Source organism: Astatotilapia calliptera, chromosome 1 (assembly GCF_900246225.1).
Source record: "Astatotilapia calliptera chromosome 1, fAstCal1.2, whole genome shotgun sequence".
Classification (NCBI taxonomy): domain Eukaryota; kingdom Metazoa; phylum Chordata; class Actinopteri; order Cichliformes; family Cichlidae; genus Astatotilapia; species Astatotilapia calliptera.
Genome location: NC_039302.1, coordinates 17,949,262 through 17,961,919, shown reverse-complemented (window position 1 = coordinate 17,961,919; position 12,658 = coordinate 17,949,262). Strand labels below are relative to the sequence as shown.

Sequence of the window (12,658 nt, the reverse complement as noted above, 5' to 3'; positions counted from 1 at the left end):
GCGTGCATTGTTCGAACTTGCCAAGGCTCGTTAACACTGACAGTGGTAGCTTCTGAAGGACAAATGCCACATATATCAGTGTGCAAAGAGTCTCCCCTTAGTCTTGAGCTTAGCTTTTCACTCGTGGTTTACTTCTTTCTGCTGTTTAGCATCACATTCTGTAGCTGTAAAATAACTTACTGGTGTTGTTGATAAAGCAGCAGTGGCCACTTAACCATATGCTGGGTAGGATACTTTTATATTCTTTGTTTGCTGCTTTTGTTTCCAAAGAACTACAACTAAGATTTCCAGACAGAAATTCTACAATTACTCAGAACTACTAAGAAAAATCATAATTAGAGAAGCAACAATCAGCAATGTTCAGATTTCCATTGGTTTTGTTTTTTTTAATGGAAATAAAAATCAGTGAAAAGTTGGGGGGGGGGGGGGGGGGGGGGGGGAAGTAATTATTTAAAATTCTCATTAGCTATTTATATTTATTACTATTTATAATAGCGATAAGTTGAATAATAGAACACAGATAATTATCTACATTAAACATTATGGCCTCAGGTTAAGCCCTGACCTAGGTTTAGCTCTTAAACGCTGAGTGAGAGAAGTCCTGGAGCAGCCCGTAGGGCTCACAGCCTCTCTCAACATTTCTCGTTGCTCGAATCCTCTTCTCACACATTTTTTTATTAGACTAATTTTAATAATTTTCTTAGCTGTTTTCTACAAAGAGATAAACTGTAAATAGCACAGTCGTTTTCTAGATGAAAGCATTAGGAAAGAGATTTTTTTTGCAGCCTGTTGTCTTCCGATAAATTCACTGGTGGGTGATTAATGCAACCAAAGTGATTTTCATTCTCTCTAATAACTATTATCTTCCTAACTCTCTGGCTGAGCTGGTGGGGATGAAACCTCTATCATATGGGATGAATTACATACGTAAGGTGATAAGCGAGCGTGAGCTTGGGGCCTCCAGGATTATTTAGTGTGCGCCTCATTACTTAGTGTACAGCTGCTTAGCCATCCTTTCTGCCCTGAGCTTGGCGAGCGTCGCTAACATTCTTTGTCATAGTACTGTACATACCTGAAGCTGGAGGGGGCTGAGTCCTGACGCTGCTGCAGCTGCCACTGAGGATGGAATGAACTGCACCGGGTAGTTATCACCTGTCAGAGACAGAAAGAAAGAGACAACAATGCATACAGGTTCAGACAATGAGCCGGCCCACAGCGACCAGGCAAGTGCCAACACGGATTCTGGGCCCTCCACTACTTTTGCCACAGAAATGTGGCGAACAGCAACGAACGCTCGGCTTCAAGCCCAAACATCTGCATTAACAAAAAGCCTACGGGGGTTTAACAAGAGCAGAATTACTTACGAAAGTTCCACACCATTCCCTTTTTACTCCACCTGTGCACTACAAATCCCCTGACAACAGTAAATAAGACACTGTTAAACAAGGTGGGGATTCTTTAAAGGTGTGCTTGAGTGTGCGTGTGTTTGTGTTCTGATTAGATGCTAAATATCTCCCTTGGTATTCAGTTAGTGCTTTTGTAAAAGACCAGTATGTTCTCTCAGGCAATTCATACAGCTGTAGACTTGTCTGGTTATTGTTCAGTGCCACATTGTTTGTTTCTGAGTGATAGCTTTGGCAACAGAGTGGAAGCACTTGTATGCAAACTGGTTAGAACAAGTGTGCTGTCACAATAACACTGGTTAAAAAAAAACCACATTCTTATCTCATATGCCACTGTGATCAAGCAAGGAGGAAATAATCTCCAAATAGCAGCAGTATTCATTACTGTTGGCCCACCATCAGCACATTTGTTACACAGGGATATAAAAATGGCTGCAGCGTGAGTGATATCCATAGGGTTGCAGAAGCCTTTACACGGTCAACCTTGTGTGTTGAGACGGAGAGAACATCCCCAGTGAGACTGGGAAGCACAGCATTCATAGACGGGAGAGGTAGGTTTGAGGCATGAATCTGAAGGAGGGGTGATGGCGTGCACTGCGAGAGCAGGGAGGGGTAGTTGGCCTTCGCTCAGACCCCACTTCTGGCTGTCACTTCTCTTCACAAACATATGGAGCCATTAAGCCACAGACAAGGCAAATGTATACACCTTCTCTTTCACTTTGCCCTCGTCCGCCCGCCTCACTTTGCAATCTTGTACAGCACAGCACAATGTGATACAGGCCATGGAAATCCAATCCCCATTTAGTAGCAAATAAAATCACATAGCAGAAGTGGTCTCAAATAGTGCTAAGTTGGATGTAGGGGGGGGGGGGGGGGGGGGTCTCATTTGCTGTCTGTGACGTAGGGTTTGGGGGATAATAAATGGCTGAATGTCTTTAGATGTCATGTGAAACCTGGGGAGGGTCATGTGCTGCACGACGACTGCTGAGGGATCTTGAGACTCCAAAGTCTGGGACTTGGGTCATCAAAGTCTGTGTCTAGGCACCAGACTCCAACAGAATGTAAACTCCTGCAGGTTAGCACCCCTCGTAACGAAAAGGAAAAGCATTTAAAATGTTTTACTTCCTTTGTAAAAAAGAAAAAAAAAAGGGTCCTTGTTGCTTTGCTGTTGAGAGCCTGGATTCTAAACACTAAGAGGGGTTGGGGGGTCGTATTGATGACGCCATAGTCACAACAGGCTATATTTCCCCCCTCATGTGGTGCCAAGAAATAAGTCGTAGATCTCCTGAGGGTTGACAGATGTAGCTGAAACCTTTCTTAGGGTAGATCAAATTATGAATGAATGACTGCAACTGTCAAACCTGATCATCTTTTTTCACCAGCTTTTAAGTTTCCTTTAACTTGAAACAAGTAAAGCACTTCGTTGTTTAGATTTGAGAGCATCATAGGAGAGACACAAAGATCCCACATTGCATTGTCATTTATAGCATAGCTGTTCTGAACAGTGACTAGCTGAGCTACATTTACAAGTGACTTTGTTGCAATTTTTGGGAGCTGGTTTGTCATTTTGTCTGTGACACGCAAAAATATATGCCTTAAATCTAAAAAGTAACTTATCTAATAGTATTTATCGTTGTCTCACGTGATGTTAACACTAACAGTACAGAAATGACCCACAGAAATGACACAGTACAGAAATCAGGCTTTTATGGGGGCAAAAATGACAGGGGATGCTTTTGTATTGCTGTTGTGCCAGTCCAGACAAAGTGCTCCAGGATGCTTCCAATTAAGTGCTTACAGATAGTGATTATGTATATTTTTATATGACTCAGGTTGTGATTAATGAAACTCACTTAGTCAACCAGCTTCACGTTCAATGTTGCAATTTTTAGGTTTCCGAGCAATGTGAACAATGTGAAGGAGAACAAATGAACTGTTGCCGAGTAAAAAATGGAACATAGGCATCGCTTGAACCCTTTTCACAGGGGTATGTGCCCCATCATTAATCTGCTGTACCCCAGTAAAATCTCACGTTTGAGTTTTACCAAGCTTCTGCAGTTGGCATTGGATTTAACTACACTGAAAGTAACAGGAAAAAAACAAGTTTTTTCTAATCCAAAATGTTGCAGCAGCAGTTTAACCCAAAATACAAGCTGAGGTGTGCATTTGCTGGTGCCTCCAAAGAATTTCAAGCAGTAATCCTTGGATCTGCACTTTGTATGAAACAAGAATCAAGATTACTGTATAATAGCACAACCTGACTGGAAGTTGAGTCACATTAACTTTGCCAAAATGAAAAAGACAGCAACTCTGTTTGGACATGAGACGTGCTCTCAAACATTAGAGGAATATTTTGTTTTCTCTTAGATTGCATATGTATATACAGTGTTTTATCATGGTTTGTTTGTATTGTGAAAAGCAGAAGATCACAAATAAATATTGTTAATAAAAATTAAATGTCTTTGCATTTTTAGTATTGCAGCCCAATGCCAAACCCAGCAAAAGCAACGGGGCTTCAGGTAGCAATATATAGTACATTTTAATATACCAAGAAATATCTTTGTGATTTGAGTAATCCCTGATTGAGGCCCTGCAGATCTTTAAGTCTAGCAATGGAACCTGCGACACACACTCTGCACACATAAAAAGAATCCTTCTTCATACAACTTACTCATAAAGAGTAAACATCCAGTTTGAATGACTTGAAAAACAAACACTACAAAGACAGAATAGTTTAAATCTGGCAACTAATAAAACAAAATAAAATAAGATAGCATGAGAAAACTATCAACTGTCAGCAGGATACCTATGAGGGCGACTGGCAGAGACTAAAGACTATGGGGTCATTCTCCAGCTCCATTAAAGGCACCTCAGACTGAATGCTGCCATGTCTGTGTAAACAGTGCAAACAGGCTAAGAAGTCCAACTTATATATCTATTTGTTTAAGCGATGACTTGGTGTCTCTATGACTGTGCCTGCCTACCATGCAGCACCAGGCCATTGAGCACAGCCAGTGGACGGGGTGATGACTTACCACTACGGTGCCAAAATGAATCTGTTGCCATGAGAGCACCACAGGTTTGGGGGTCATAAGCAGTGGTCCCTGGGAGCTGTCTCATAATGATAACATCAGATTAGTGTGCCTTAGTCTTGGAAGTAAATGCTTCACCGCTCACTTCATGGAGAAAGGACACAGAAGCATCCTGTACACTCTGCAGGTGGTGATGATAACATTGTGCTCTCTGGATATATTGTGTATATTGTGTTGGACAGGGAAGAAATAATAAAGGCTTTGAAAATACCTCTTCTGGCTACAAGAGTCATTTTCAGACCTCCTTTGCTATTTCTTCATGAGCTCATGAATTATGCAAGACCCGTGCACATGGTGACCCCTGAACATGATTCCATAATAGCTCCTGTTATTTGAACTAAAACATTTTCCGTGTCAAACCTATTGCAAAAAGCACACTGGTAAAAGACTCCCCCTCAGGCACTTTGTTTAAGCTGTCATGGCTCCATAGTTCAAAAATAGCTGACTTTCTTTTTCATCCTGTGGTTTTATAGTTAATTCATTAACTGCACTACCACACCTTTTAATGTTGTGTTGCAAACCTGCTGACTTCTTACTCTTCTCAGTTTTCTGTTTATAGTCCTCTTCAGACAAAGACTTTTCTTTTTCAAGGTTTCATCAACATAAAAACACTTTTTTTGCCTTGGGGTGAAAATGGGAAAACCTTTTTCAGTGGATAAGATTCAGCTGAATTTTGTTAAATAAATGATGTGCGTAACAAAACAACCATTTTTTTTAAATATATGTATATATAACCTTGCCCTGGGACTAAGTACATACTGTAACGTGGAAAACTTTACAATGTGTAAAATATGTTTCCATAATACAAAGGAAGCAAGTGAGGCATGCCGTTACAGGCAGCGCAAACAGTAATTGTACAGAAAAACCTGTTCTTGCATCATGTACAGACTATCCAACTCCTAACTGTGTTTTAATGACTTAATCTGACTATAACAGGGTATAATTGTGTGAAACTGTAATAGGGGAGTTGCTTTTTTATTACGATAGATTTGGAAAGCACTTCTTGCAGGGTTCGTCTCCCATGTTCTTGGATCTCTGACAGTAGATACTTTGAAAACAAAAAAACTATTATAGCCAGTGCACTCCTGAAAGATACTTTAATGCCGATGACATGTTTACATTCCTCTGTTTTTCCACCCATATCTATTGTTCCACATGGACAAGAACATTCCCAGGCGTTGCTCTCAAATCTGTGTTCAGACACAGCAGAGCATGCCAGCAGCCAGAGTGTGAATGAAGCATTAAAGTCTAACAGCTTCCAGACTGAAAATTATAGTTGTGGTTAAAAGCACAAAGGGGGTGAAGACAAAGCAAGCAAGGGAGAAAAGAAGGACAATATGACCAAAATGGCTTAAATTTGCAAGCGTACCTGGCTTATAAGACATTCCTGGAGGGAAGAGAAAGCCTTGCTGGGCGGCAGCTGCTGCTGCTAGAGTGCGTTGGTCGTGTGGAAAAATGGGGATCATGAGCGGAGGCATGTGACCCTGGACCTGCTGAACAGATAGGGAGCAGAGATCAGAGAGAGGCCTAAGCACTGGCATAGTACACAGAAACACAGAGCCCACTAAGGGGGAGGCCAGATCACAGCTCTTGCTAACGCGTGCTGACAGGGGTCTCTGCGGCAATGACGGCCCTCGTGTGCTCACACAATACCTGGCTGAGCTACGCCTGCTCTTAATCCAAACCACAATTTCACCTCGGCACATCAAAGGCCCGCATACACACATTGTTACAGCATAAGTTAGAGTAAGTGACATGTGCTGTAGGATGGAAAGCAGAGAGGCGCAATAGTTTTGTATGGATTCTGTGGCAAGCAGTATATGTGTTGAAAGTAGTATTAAATCTATAAAATGATAACTCCGAATATCAAAGATGTACAGCGTGCTTGGTTTTAATAAAACCTAAGGTCAAAGAGAACCGTAGCACTCACTGATGAGTATGCCATGTTTATTAAAGACCTGTAGTAAACCAACTTTCTAGCTGTTACACTCTGCAAGAAGATTGTTTAACGTCTGATGCAGATGCAGTGCCAGAACCGATCAGCGTGTAGATGCATGACGACACAAAAACCTCAAGGGAAGCTTAACTTGTAACAGAATCCTGGATGATCATTTGTTCATATTAGAAAAAGCTAAAGACATCCAGAAATTTAATGTCACTGCTTTTAGGAGTGAAAATTGCAGGCCATTGAAAAGTGCTTGTTCTTTTTCATCTTAATGTCTTTCCCAGTCTGTGTTCAACTCACATATTAACCTTCACCATGCAGCCTGTTGCTGACTCGCCTACTGGGGATATCAGTACAAACTCCCCGCATTTGTGTGTCAAGGGTGGGTGAGTAGCTTATGTATCAAAAGTGCTGTGTGGGGGTTTGCACACATGCTGCAAGTCCAATTTTACTGTCACTCTCTGCTTCCTGAAACTCCATGATAGGGCGCAGCCTGGCTACCATGGGCCTGTGAGGGTTAATCTAGGGCTGAGCCAAATCACCTCGGGGGAACCTGCCTGGAAATGGGTTAATAAAGGTCATCCCCCAAAATAAACACTTTACAGAATGTTTCTCCATTCATCCCTCCTTAAAATCAACTCGCAATAAAACGGGCCTGGGTGCAATTACTGCCGCTGCATTGGGGCATGAAATCAACCTGTCCCGTGTTATGGCTGAGCTCTGCTATGATCTCCACTTTTCAGTCGGGGTTGCTCCCCCTGTAGACCCTCTACAGGAGCAGTTGCACCCAGGTTCTCTCGGAGCTAGCAGGCTAAACCTACTTTAAACAACTTTATTGATCTGTCCAGAGGTGCAAAGCTAGACTGAAAACTAAATAAATAGAAGAATTTTATGCCTACTGAGCGTTTATGGAAGTGCAAGTGCAGAAAGTGCATTATAAAAGAATAGAAAAGTAATTTTGTAAAATGTGCTGTTGCTGAAGAAAAAATAAATGGCCAAGGAGACTGCGACAAATGTCCTTAAATAAAACATTGCTTTATGGGGATTTGTGTTCCAAGTTTCCAGGCTGAGTGAGTGAAAGATCGAGCTTGGCCTTGCATGTATGGAACATATGGAAAAACACAATAATTAATGTCACAACATGAGGTGGGGCCAGTGACAGGCAGGGGCACACAGCTTTTCTCTGCCTGTGTATTTGGACTGTTAAAACAGATGGAGTCTGGTGCTGAATGTGCAGCAGTCACAGGGCAGAAAAGGGCTCCCTCAAGTCCCTTTAAGTGCGCTGCATGGTAGTTCATATTTCAGGAGTTTGCTAACATGCATCAGTTGTTTAAAGGTGTTTTAAATCAGCACTTCATTTTTTTAACTTCACATTTTAAATTTAAAGTTAAAGTGTTTTTTCTGAGTACATTAAATAATACCGCAAAATTGTTTAAGGGACGTATGCAGGCCATCCACACTTTATACACACACTATAATGAGAGACATCAGCACAAGCATTTTTGATACACGTATGCATTTCTCCAGCAAACGCAAATGATAAACTCTAAATGATATAATTTCATCTGGGATATAAGCTTTTATTACTATTATTACTCTAAAATATGGGGCAAATATACAAGGTTCATTGAGGCAAGACAGATCCGAACTGTGCGTTGAAGGGGAAATAAATGCAATGAAGTTGAATGGTTGTGATTTTCGGTAATGAGCTCGATGCATTAAAGTTTAATTTACAGCGGCTAATGTCAGAGAAAGGCAAATCAAATTCTGAGCGGCTTAAAGGTGGCAACAAATAGAGGAGGTTAGCTGAGCTGTCAATTAACAGCTGGCACAGTGGCTTAGCAGATTATAATATTTTCACGAGTCCCTTATTTTTAGAATCGACTGTTTAAAGCAGCGTGGCAGAAAAATAAAGTATACTTTAAGGAAATCAACATGGATGTTTAACTTGCACTCTGCTCTGTTTCTACAACTCCATCATCCCGCCCACTTTATAAGAGTTACCCGAAAGTCCATCTATCCATGGGCGAAGAGCCCAGGATATTTCTAATGCCAAGATGATCTTGAGGAGTGGGGGAATGAAGTGGAGCAGATGTGAGTGGGGCGCTCAGACAGCCTTCTCCCTTTCCCTCATAAATACAGCAGCATTGTTATGCTGGCAGTGCTATTCCTTTGTCTTAGCGCTGCTAAGTACTGGATAATGTCATTTCACACCATCTGCCCCCAGGCTTCATTAAAGATACATGAATGGGCTATCTTATGAGGAACAGGTGCTATTGTTTGTCCCTCAAGACACAGCAATAAGGATCTGACTCGGAATACTTGAAGAGGAGCATCTGTAGTGATCAGTCAGACAGACTTGGCTGAGGCCCCCGTCTCTGCCAGCATGCGCTCCAGCAGAGGTTTCCGGGGGAAACGGGCTCCCTTGCAACATGTATCATCAATTCAGATGACCTGATGAAGTCTGTAGCAGCCCAGTACACAATCTGTTTCCCTCTCAAGGAGATGCTGGTATTTGATAAATAGAACTCACTTGCATCTACTGTGTGTGCGATTCCAAACTGTATGTTATAAGAGAGTGCTTTCTTTTTCATTTTTTTAAAGGAAGAATTTAAATTTTAAAATGATATAACACACACACACACACTTTTCAAGCTGCAGGTTCCTTATTTTGCAACTTTAACAGATCATTCCTTTAAGAGTAAGTTTAATAAGACAGCATGTAAACTCCACAATGGCGCAAAGCAGCAGCACATCCTGTGGTCAGACTGCAGAGGGCAAGCAGACGGTTCAGATGTCTGATGTGTAAATACATAAGGTGTAAAAAAAAAAAAGTGTAGAGTTAAAAGAGCTCCTTTTATTTCTCAGAGCACTTAAAACACATGCAATATGCACTCACACACAAAGATCACTTTATTACTGCACTAATGCATGCGTGATAAAGTCCTTTTTATAGCAGTTTTGTTAATTAGCATCCCTATGAAGCATCAGAAATACAGATTAGACTTCACATATTTTAAATGAAAGATGCACTTTTAATTTAAAAAATAAAAAAAGCAGTGTGATTAGAAACAAGCTTCACATTTCACAGAGCTACATTAGGCAAAGGTGATGGTAAACGGAGAACAGTGAACGGTGGTGTTTTTTAGTACACCAGAAAGCATCCACCCACAGCACTCATGCAAGCGGCTTCAAAAACCGCACTGCAAATGGAGATGAACAGCGCATTACAGCACTCACTTGGGACCCTGTCAACACCCATGCTCCTCACTGTCTGTTATAGCCTCCACAAAGCACCCGTGAGGCCTCAAGACCCCTGCTGGCATCCCGTCTGAACCCTCTTACACTTTCATGCACTGACTGACGCTCAGGTTTGCTAATCACTGTAGACAACAATGGTCCATGTTGAAGAAACTGTAAGAATTTTTTTGTTTTTACTGCCAGAATCATTCAGTATTACCAAGATTCAAATACAAAAGGGGCAAAAAAGGCAAACATCTACCTTGCTAGCACCAAAGCTCACGGTTATTAGCTTGAAAGGACCTATGAGATCCTCAATATTCTATTCTGATTAATTACCATTTCACTCTTTTTAACACTTGTGCCATATACAGATCCTTGTTTTCGATATAATCTGCACACTTTTGTCATGAGGAGACTTGCAAGAAGTAATTTTATAAAAAAGTGACTGACAACAATAAAACCACAGGTCGGTGAAAAAATCTGAAGACTTTGATTTTTAATTATGTAAAGTTTAGACTATAATAAACACCTCACACACTGTGAAAAGATCACAGTCACCAGTAATCTTCCTGAAGAGAGTTCACATTTCACTGTCACCTCATTTAAATAAAAATTACTTCATCACTTTAGTAGTTGTCAGCCCTCGCTAATCTTCGTTTTCACATTTTCTCTTGGAGAGGTTCTGTAATTTCACCCAAGGAGGATAGACGTAAGCTGTTGGTATAAGAACTGATAGTTCACACTTTGTTTCCACCTTTCTCCCCACTGAGTTCCACACCAAACGCTCGCTAGTAGAATCACCTTTTGTGATTCATTTAAGGGGAACGTGATCGGGAGTAAGCTGGCTACATCCCAACAGCAGCACACGCGGTAAACTGACACTAGACAGCAGGATGTGTTTAACACCCGCCACTGCGTATGAACAGAGCCTGCTGGGTGTACAGTGTACCGCAGCACAGCCAGGAGGAAAATCACTCAGTGGAAGCACTTCTGCTGAATACAATCAGATGTTACTCGATTACTGCTGGTCACTTTCTGCTGCACACTGAATAGTTACATTACGTGGGAGACATGCACATTAATCAAACACAGATCTGATGATGTTTGGATTTGTCTGTAACTAACGATAATCAGACAAATAGATCAATAGATTTGAACAAGACTTTGAGCTCCAGACTTTTGCTTTTGAATGAAGGTCTTCATTTTACCACATTATTCATGCTTGGCCAGATTAACGCTGGAAACCCTGGAGAGCTTCATGTCAGCGACAAAGGGCCTTTGTCCTGTTCAAGAGTCTGTCTTTGACTCCTCACTTCCTTCCTGCTTCTGAAACCATTTACAGCACCCCTTTCTACAAAAATCAGACATAGTATAAAAAAAGCTGCATTATTTTCTGTGAGCTGTTTACGCACAGCACCGGCTATGAAGTGTGCACTGTTCGCTTAAGCTCGAGTGTGACGACACACATCCTTCATTTCTGCATGTGTTACACTAAGTAAAAATCCAGAGTGAGGTCAGGCCATCCAGAGGGAATAAGCAATGGTTCCACTAATTCCTTACAAAGTACAACAAGCCTTCTTGGAAAAGTGCCATTCCAATATGTCTATATTAAGTCGATGGGAGCTGAAAGCAGGGTAGTCCATCCCTCTGACCCACCTAACACATCCCACCCCAAATCCCTCCACTCTAGCCCTCCTCCTCATCATGGCTCCTCTTGACATCCTTGGAATCCTGGATAAAACTGCAGGCTACTGTTTGCTTAAATACAGTGCCTGGCATTTACAGGGTTTCTGCACAGTGCACTCTACTCAGATTCAGTGTAGCTTTAGTATTAAATGTTTTGAAAAGGAAATAAAAGTCCAAGTGTGATGCAAAGTGGTAAAATAGGAAGACAAAAACAGGATAAAGAAAGCACATATTATCATGCCATTACATATGCCATGCATGAATAAAAAAGATGTTATAGAATTTAGATGTCAAGGTCTAACCTCAAGGTATTTTATTCTGGTTTTTAATTAAGTGGTTATGTGTGAAGTGTTTGTGCTATATCTCTCTGTTTTGATACATTATCTGTGTTTAAATTTTTTTAAACATGGCGCATTAATTTAGTGGATTACCTCCTCCAAAAAGAGGTGATTAGAAATCACCTGACAGCACACTGACAGCTGTACACTGTGCCGAAAAGGGAGCAAATTAACTACCTCAGTTGGGGTCTGAAGACCAGTGGATATCAGCTGGCTTCATGGGCACACTGCAGGGGAAGTGGGGAATTTCACCATGAGGCACTAAAATTCTTTAAAATGTATTTAAAATAAAAGGGAAACACCTCTTTTGGAGGTATATAGTTAATGAGAAATAGTTTCTTGTCTGAGTTCGAAACACATCTAATGATAGAATTCTCCGCACCACGACTGGGTTTCCCCCTCTGTCCTGTCCTCCTTTCATAGACTGAGGCTCTGTCTTCCCTGTTACCTCCCAGCTGCTGGGGCCACAGAACACAACAGAGCCCATTCTGTTGTTCAGAAGAAAGGAGGCCTGTCAGAAGGGGCAACGTTATTAGACACACGAGCGCGCTGACACTTTCAAACGTCCTCAAATTATGATGGAGAAGTACAAAGCGTTAAATTTTGTAAAAGATAAAACAAGAGAGCTTATGTACAGTGACGTGTCTAAAACAAACTGTTTGATAAAATGAAAAAAGAGCTAGTGATATAATTTAAGAAAATAAATTCATAATTTGTTAATCCAATTCTACAAAAACAAACAAAAATAAAAATGTATGTTCAAAAAATATATATATATGGACAAAATAGCTCATTCATTGTGTTTGGTTGGGGAATGCTTGGACTCTCCTCCACCCCAAAAACAAAAAGCTCCTTTTTTGAATTAGCCATGGGCTGAATGCTTTGCTTTGCCACCCCTGCCCTAGGAAAACACGCGCCCCTTTCTTCCTGCCGGCTGCCTGTACACAGTAG

General features: G+C 41.2%; 1 protein-coding gene across 7 annotated transcripts in view; it reads right to left on the bottom strand.

Moving 5' to 3' along the window:
• sox6 (SRY-box transcription factor 6) overlaps positions 1–12,658 on the bottom strand; it is a 129,389-nt gene that overhangs the window by 29,986 nt on the left and 86,745 nt on the right. For 6 of the 7 annotated variants that reach the window (XM_026167286.1, XM_026167266.1, XM_026167257.1 and 3 more), the window contains 2 exons: positions 5,865–5,988; positions 1,073–1,152 (listed from right to left, as the gene is read on the bottom strand). In XM_026167286.1, the coding sequence (XP_026023071.1) occupies positions 1,073–1,152; positions 5,865–5,988 (204 nt within the window). The remainder of the gene's footprint in view (positions 1–1,072; positions 1,153–5,864; positions 5,989–12,658) is intronic. The other variant, XM_026167301.1, reaches the window with a different exon arrangement.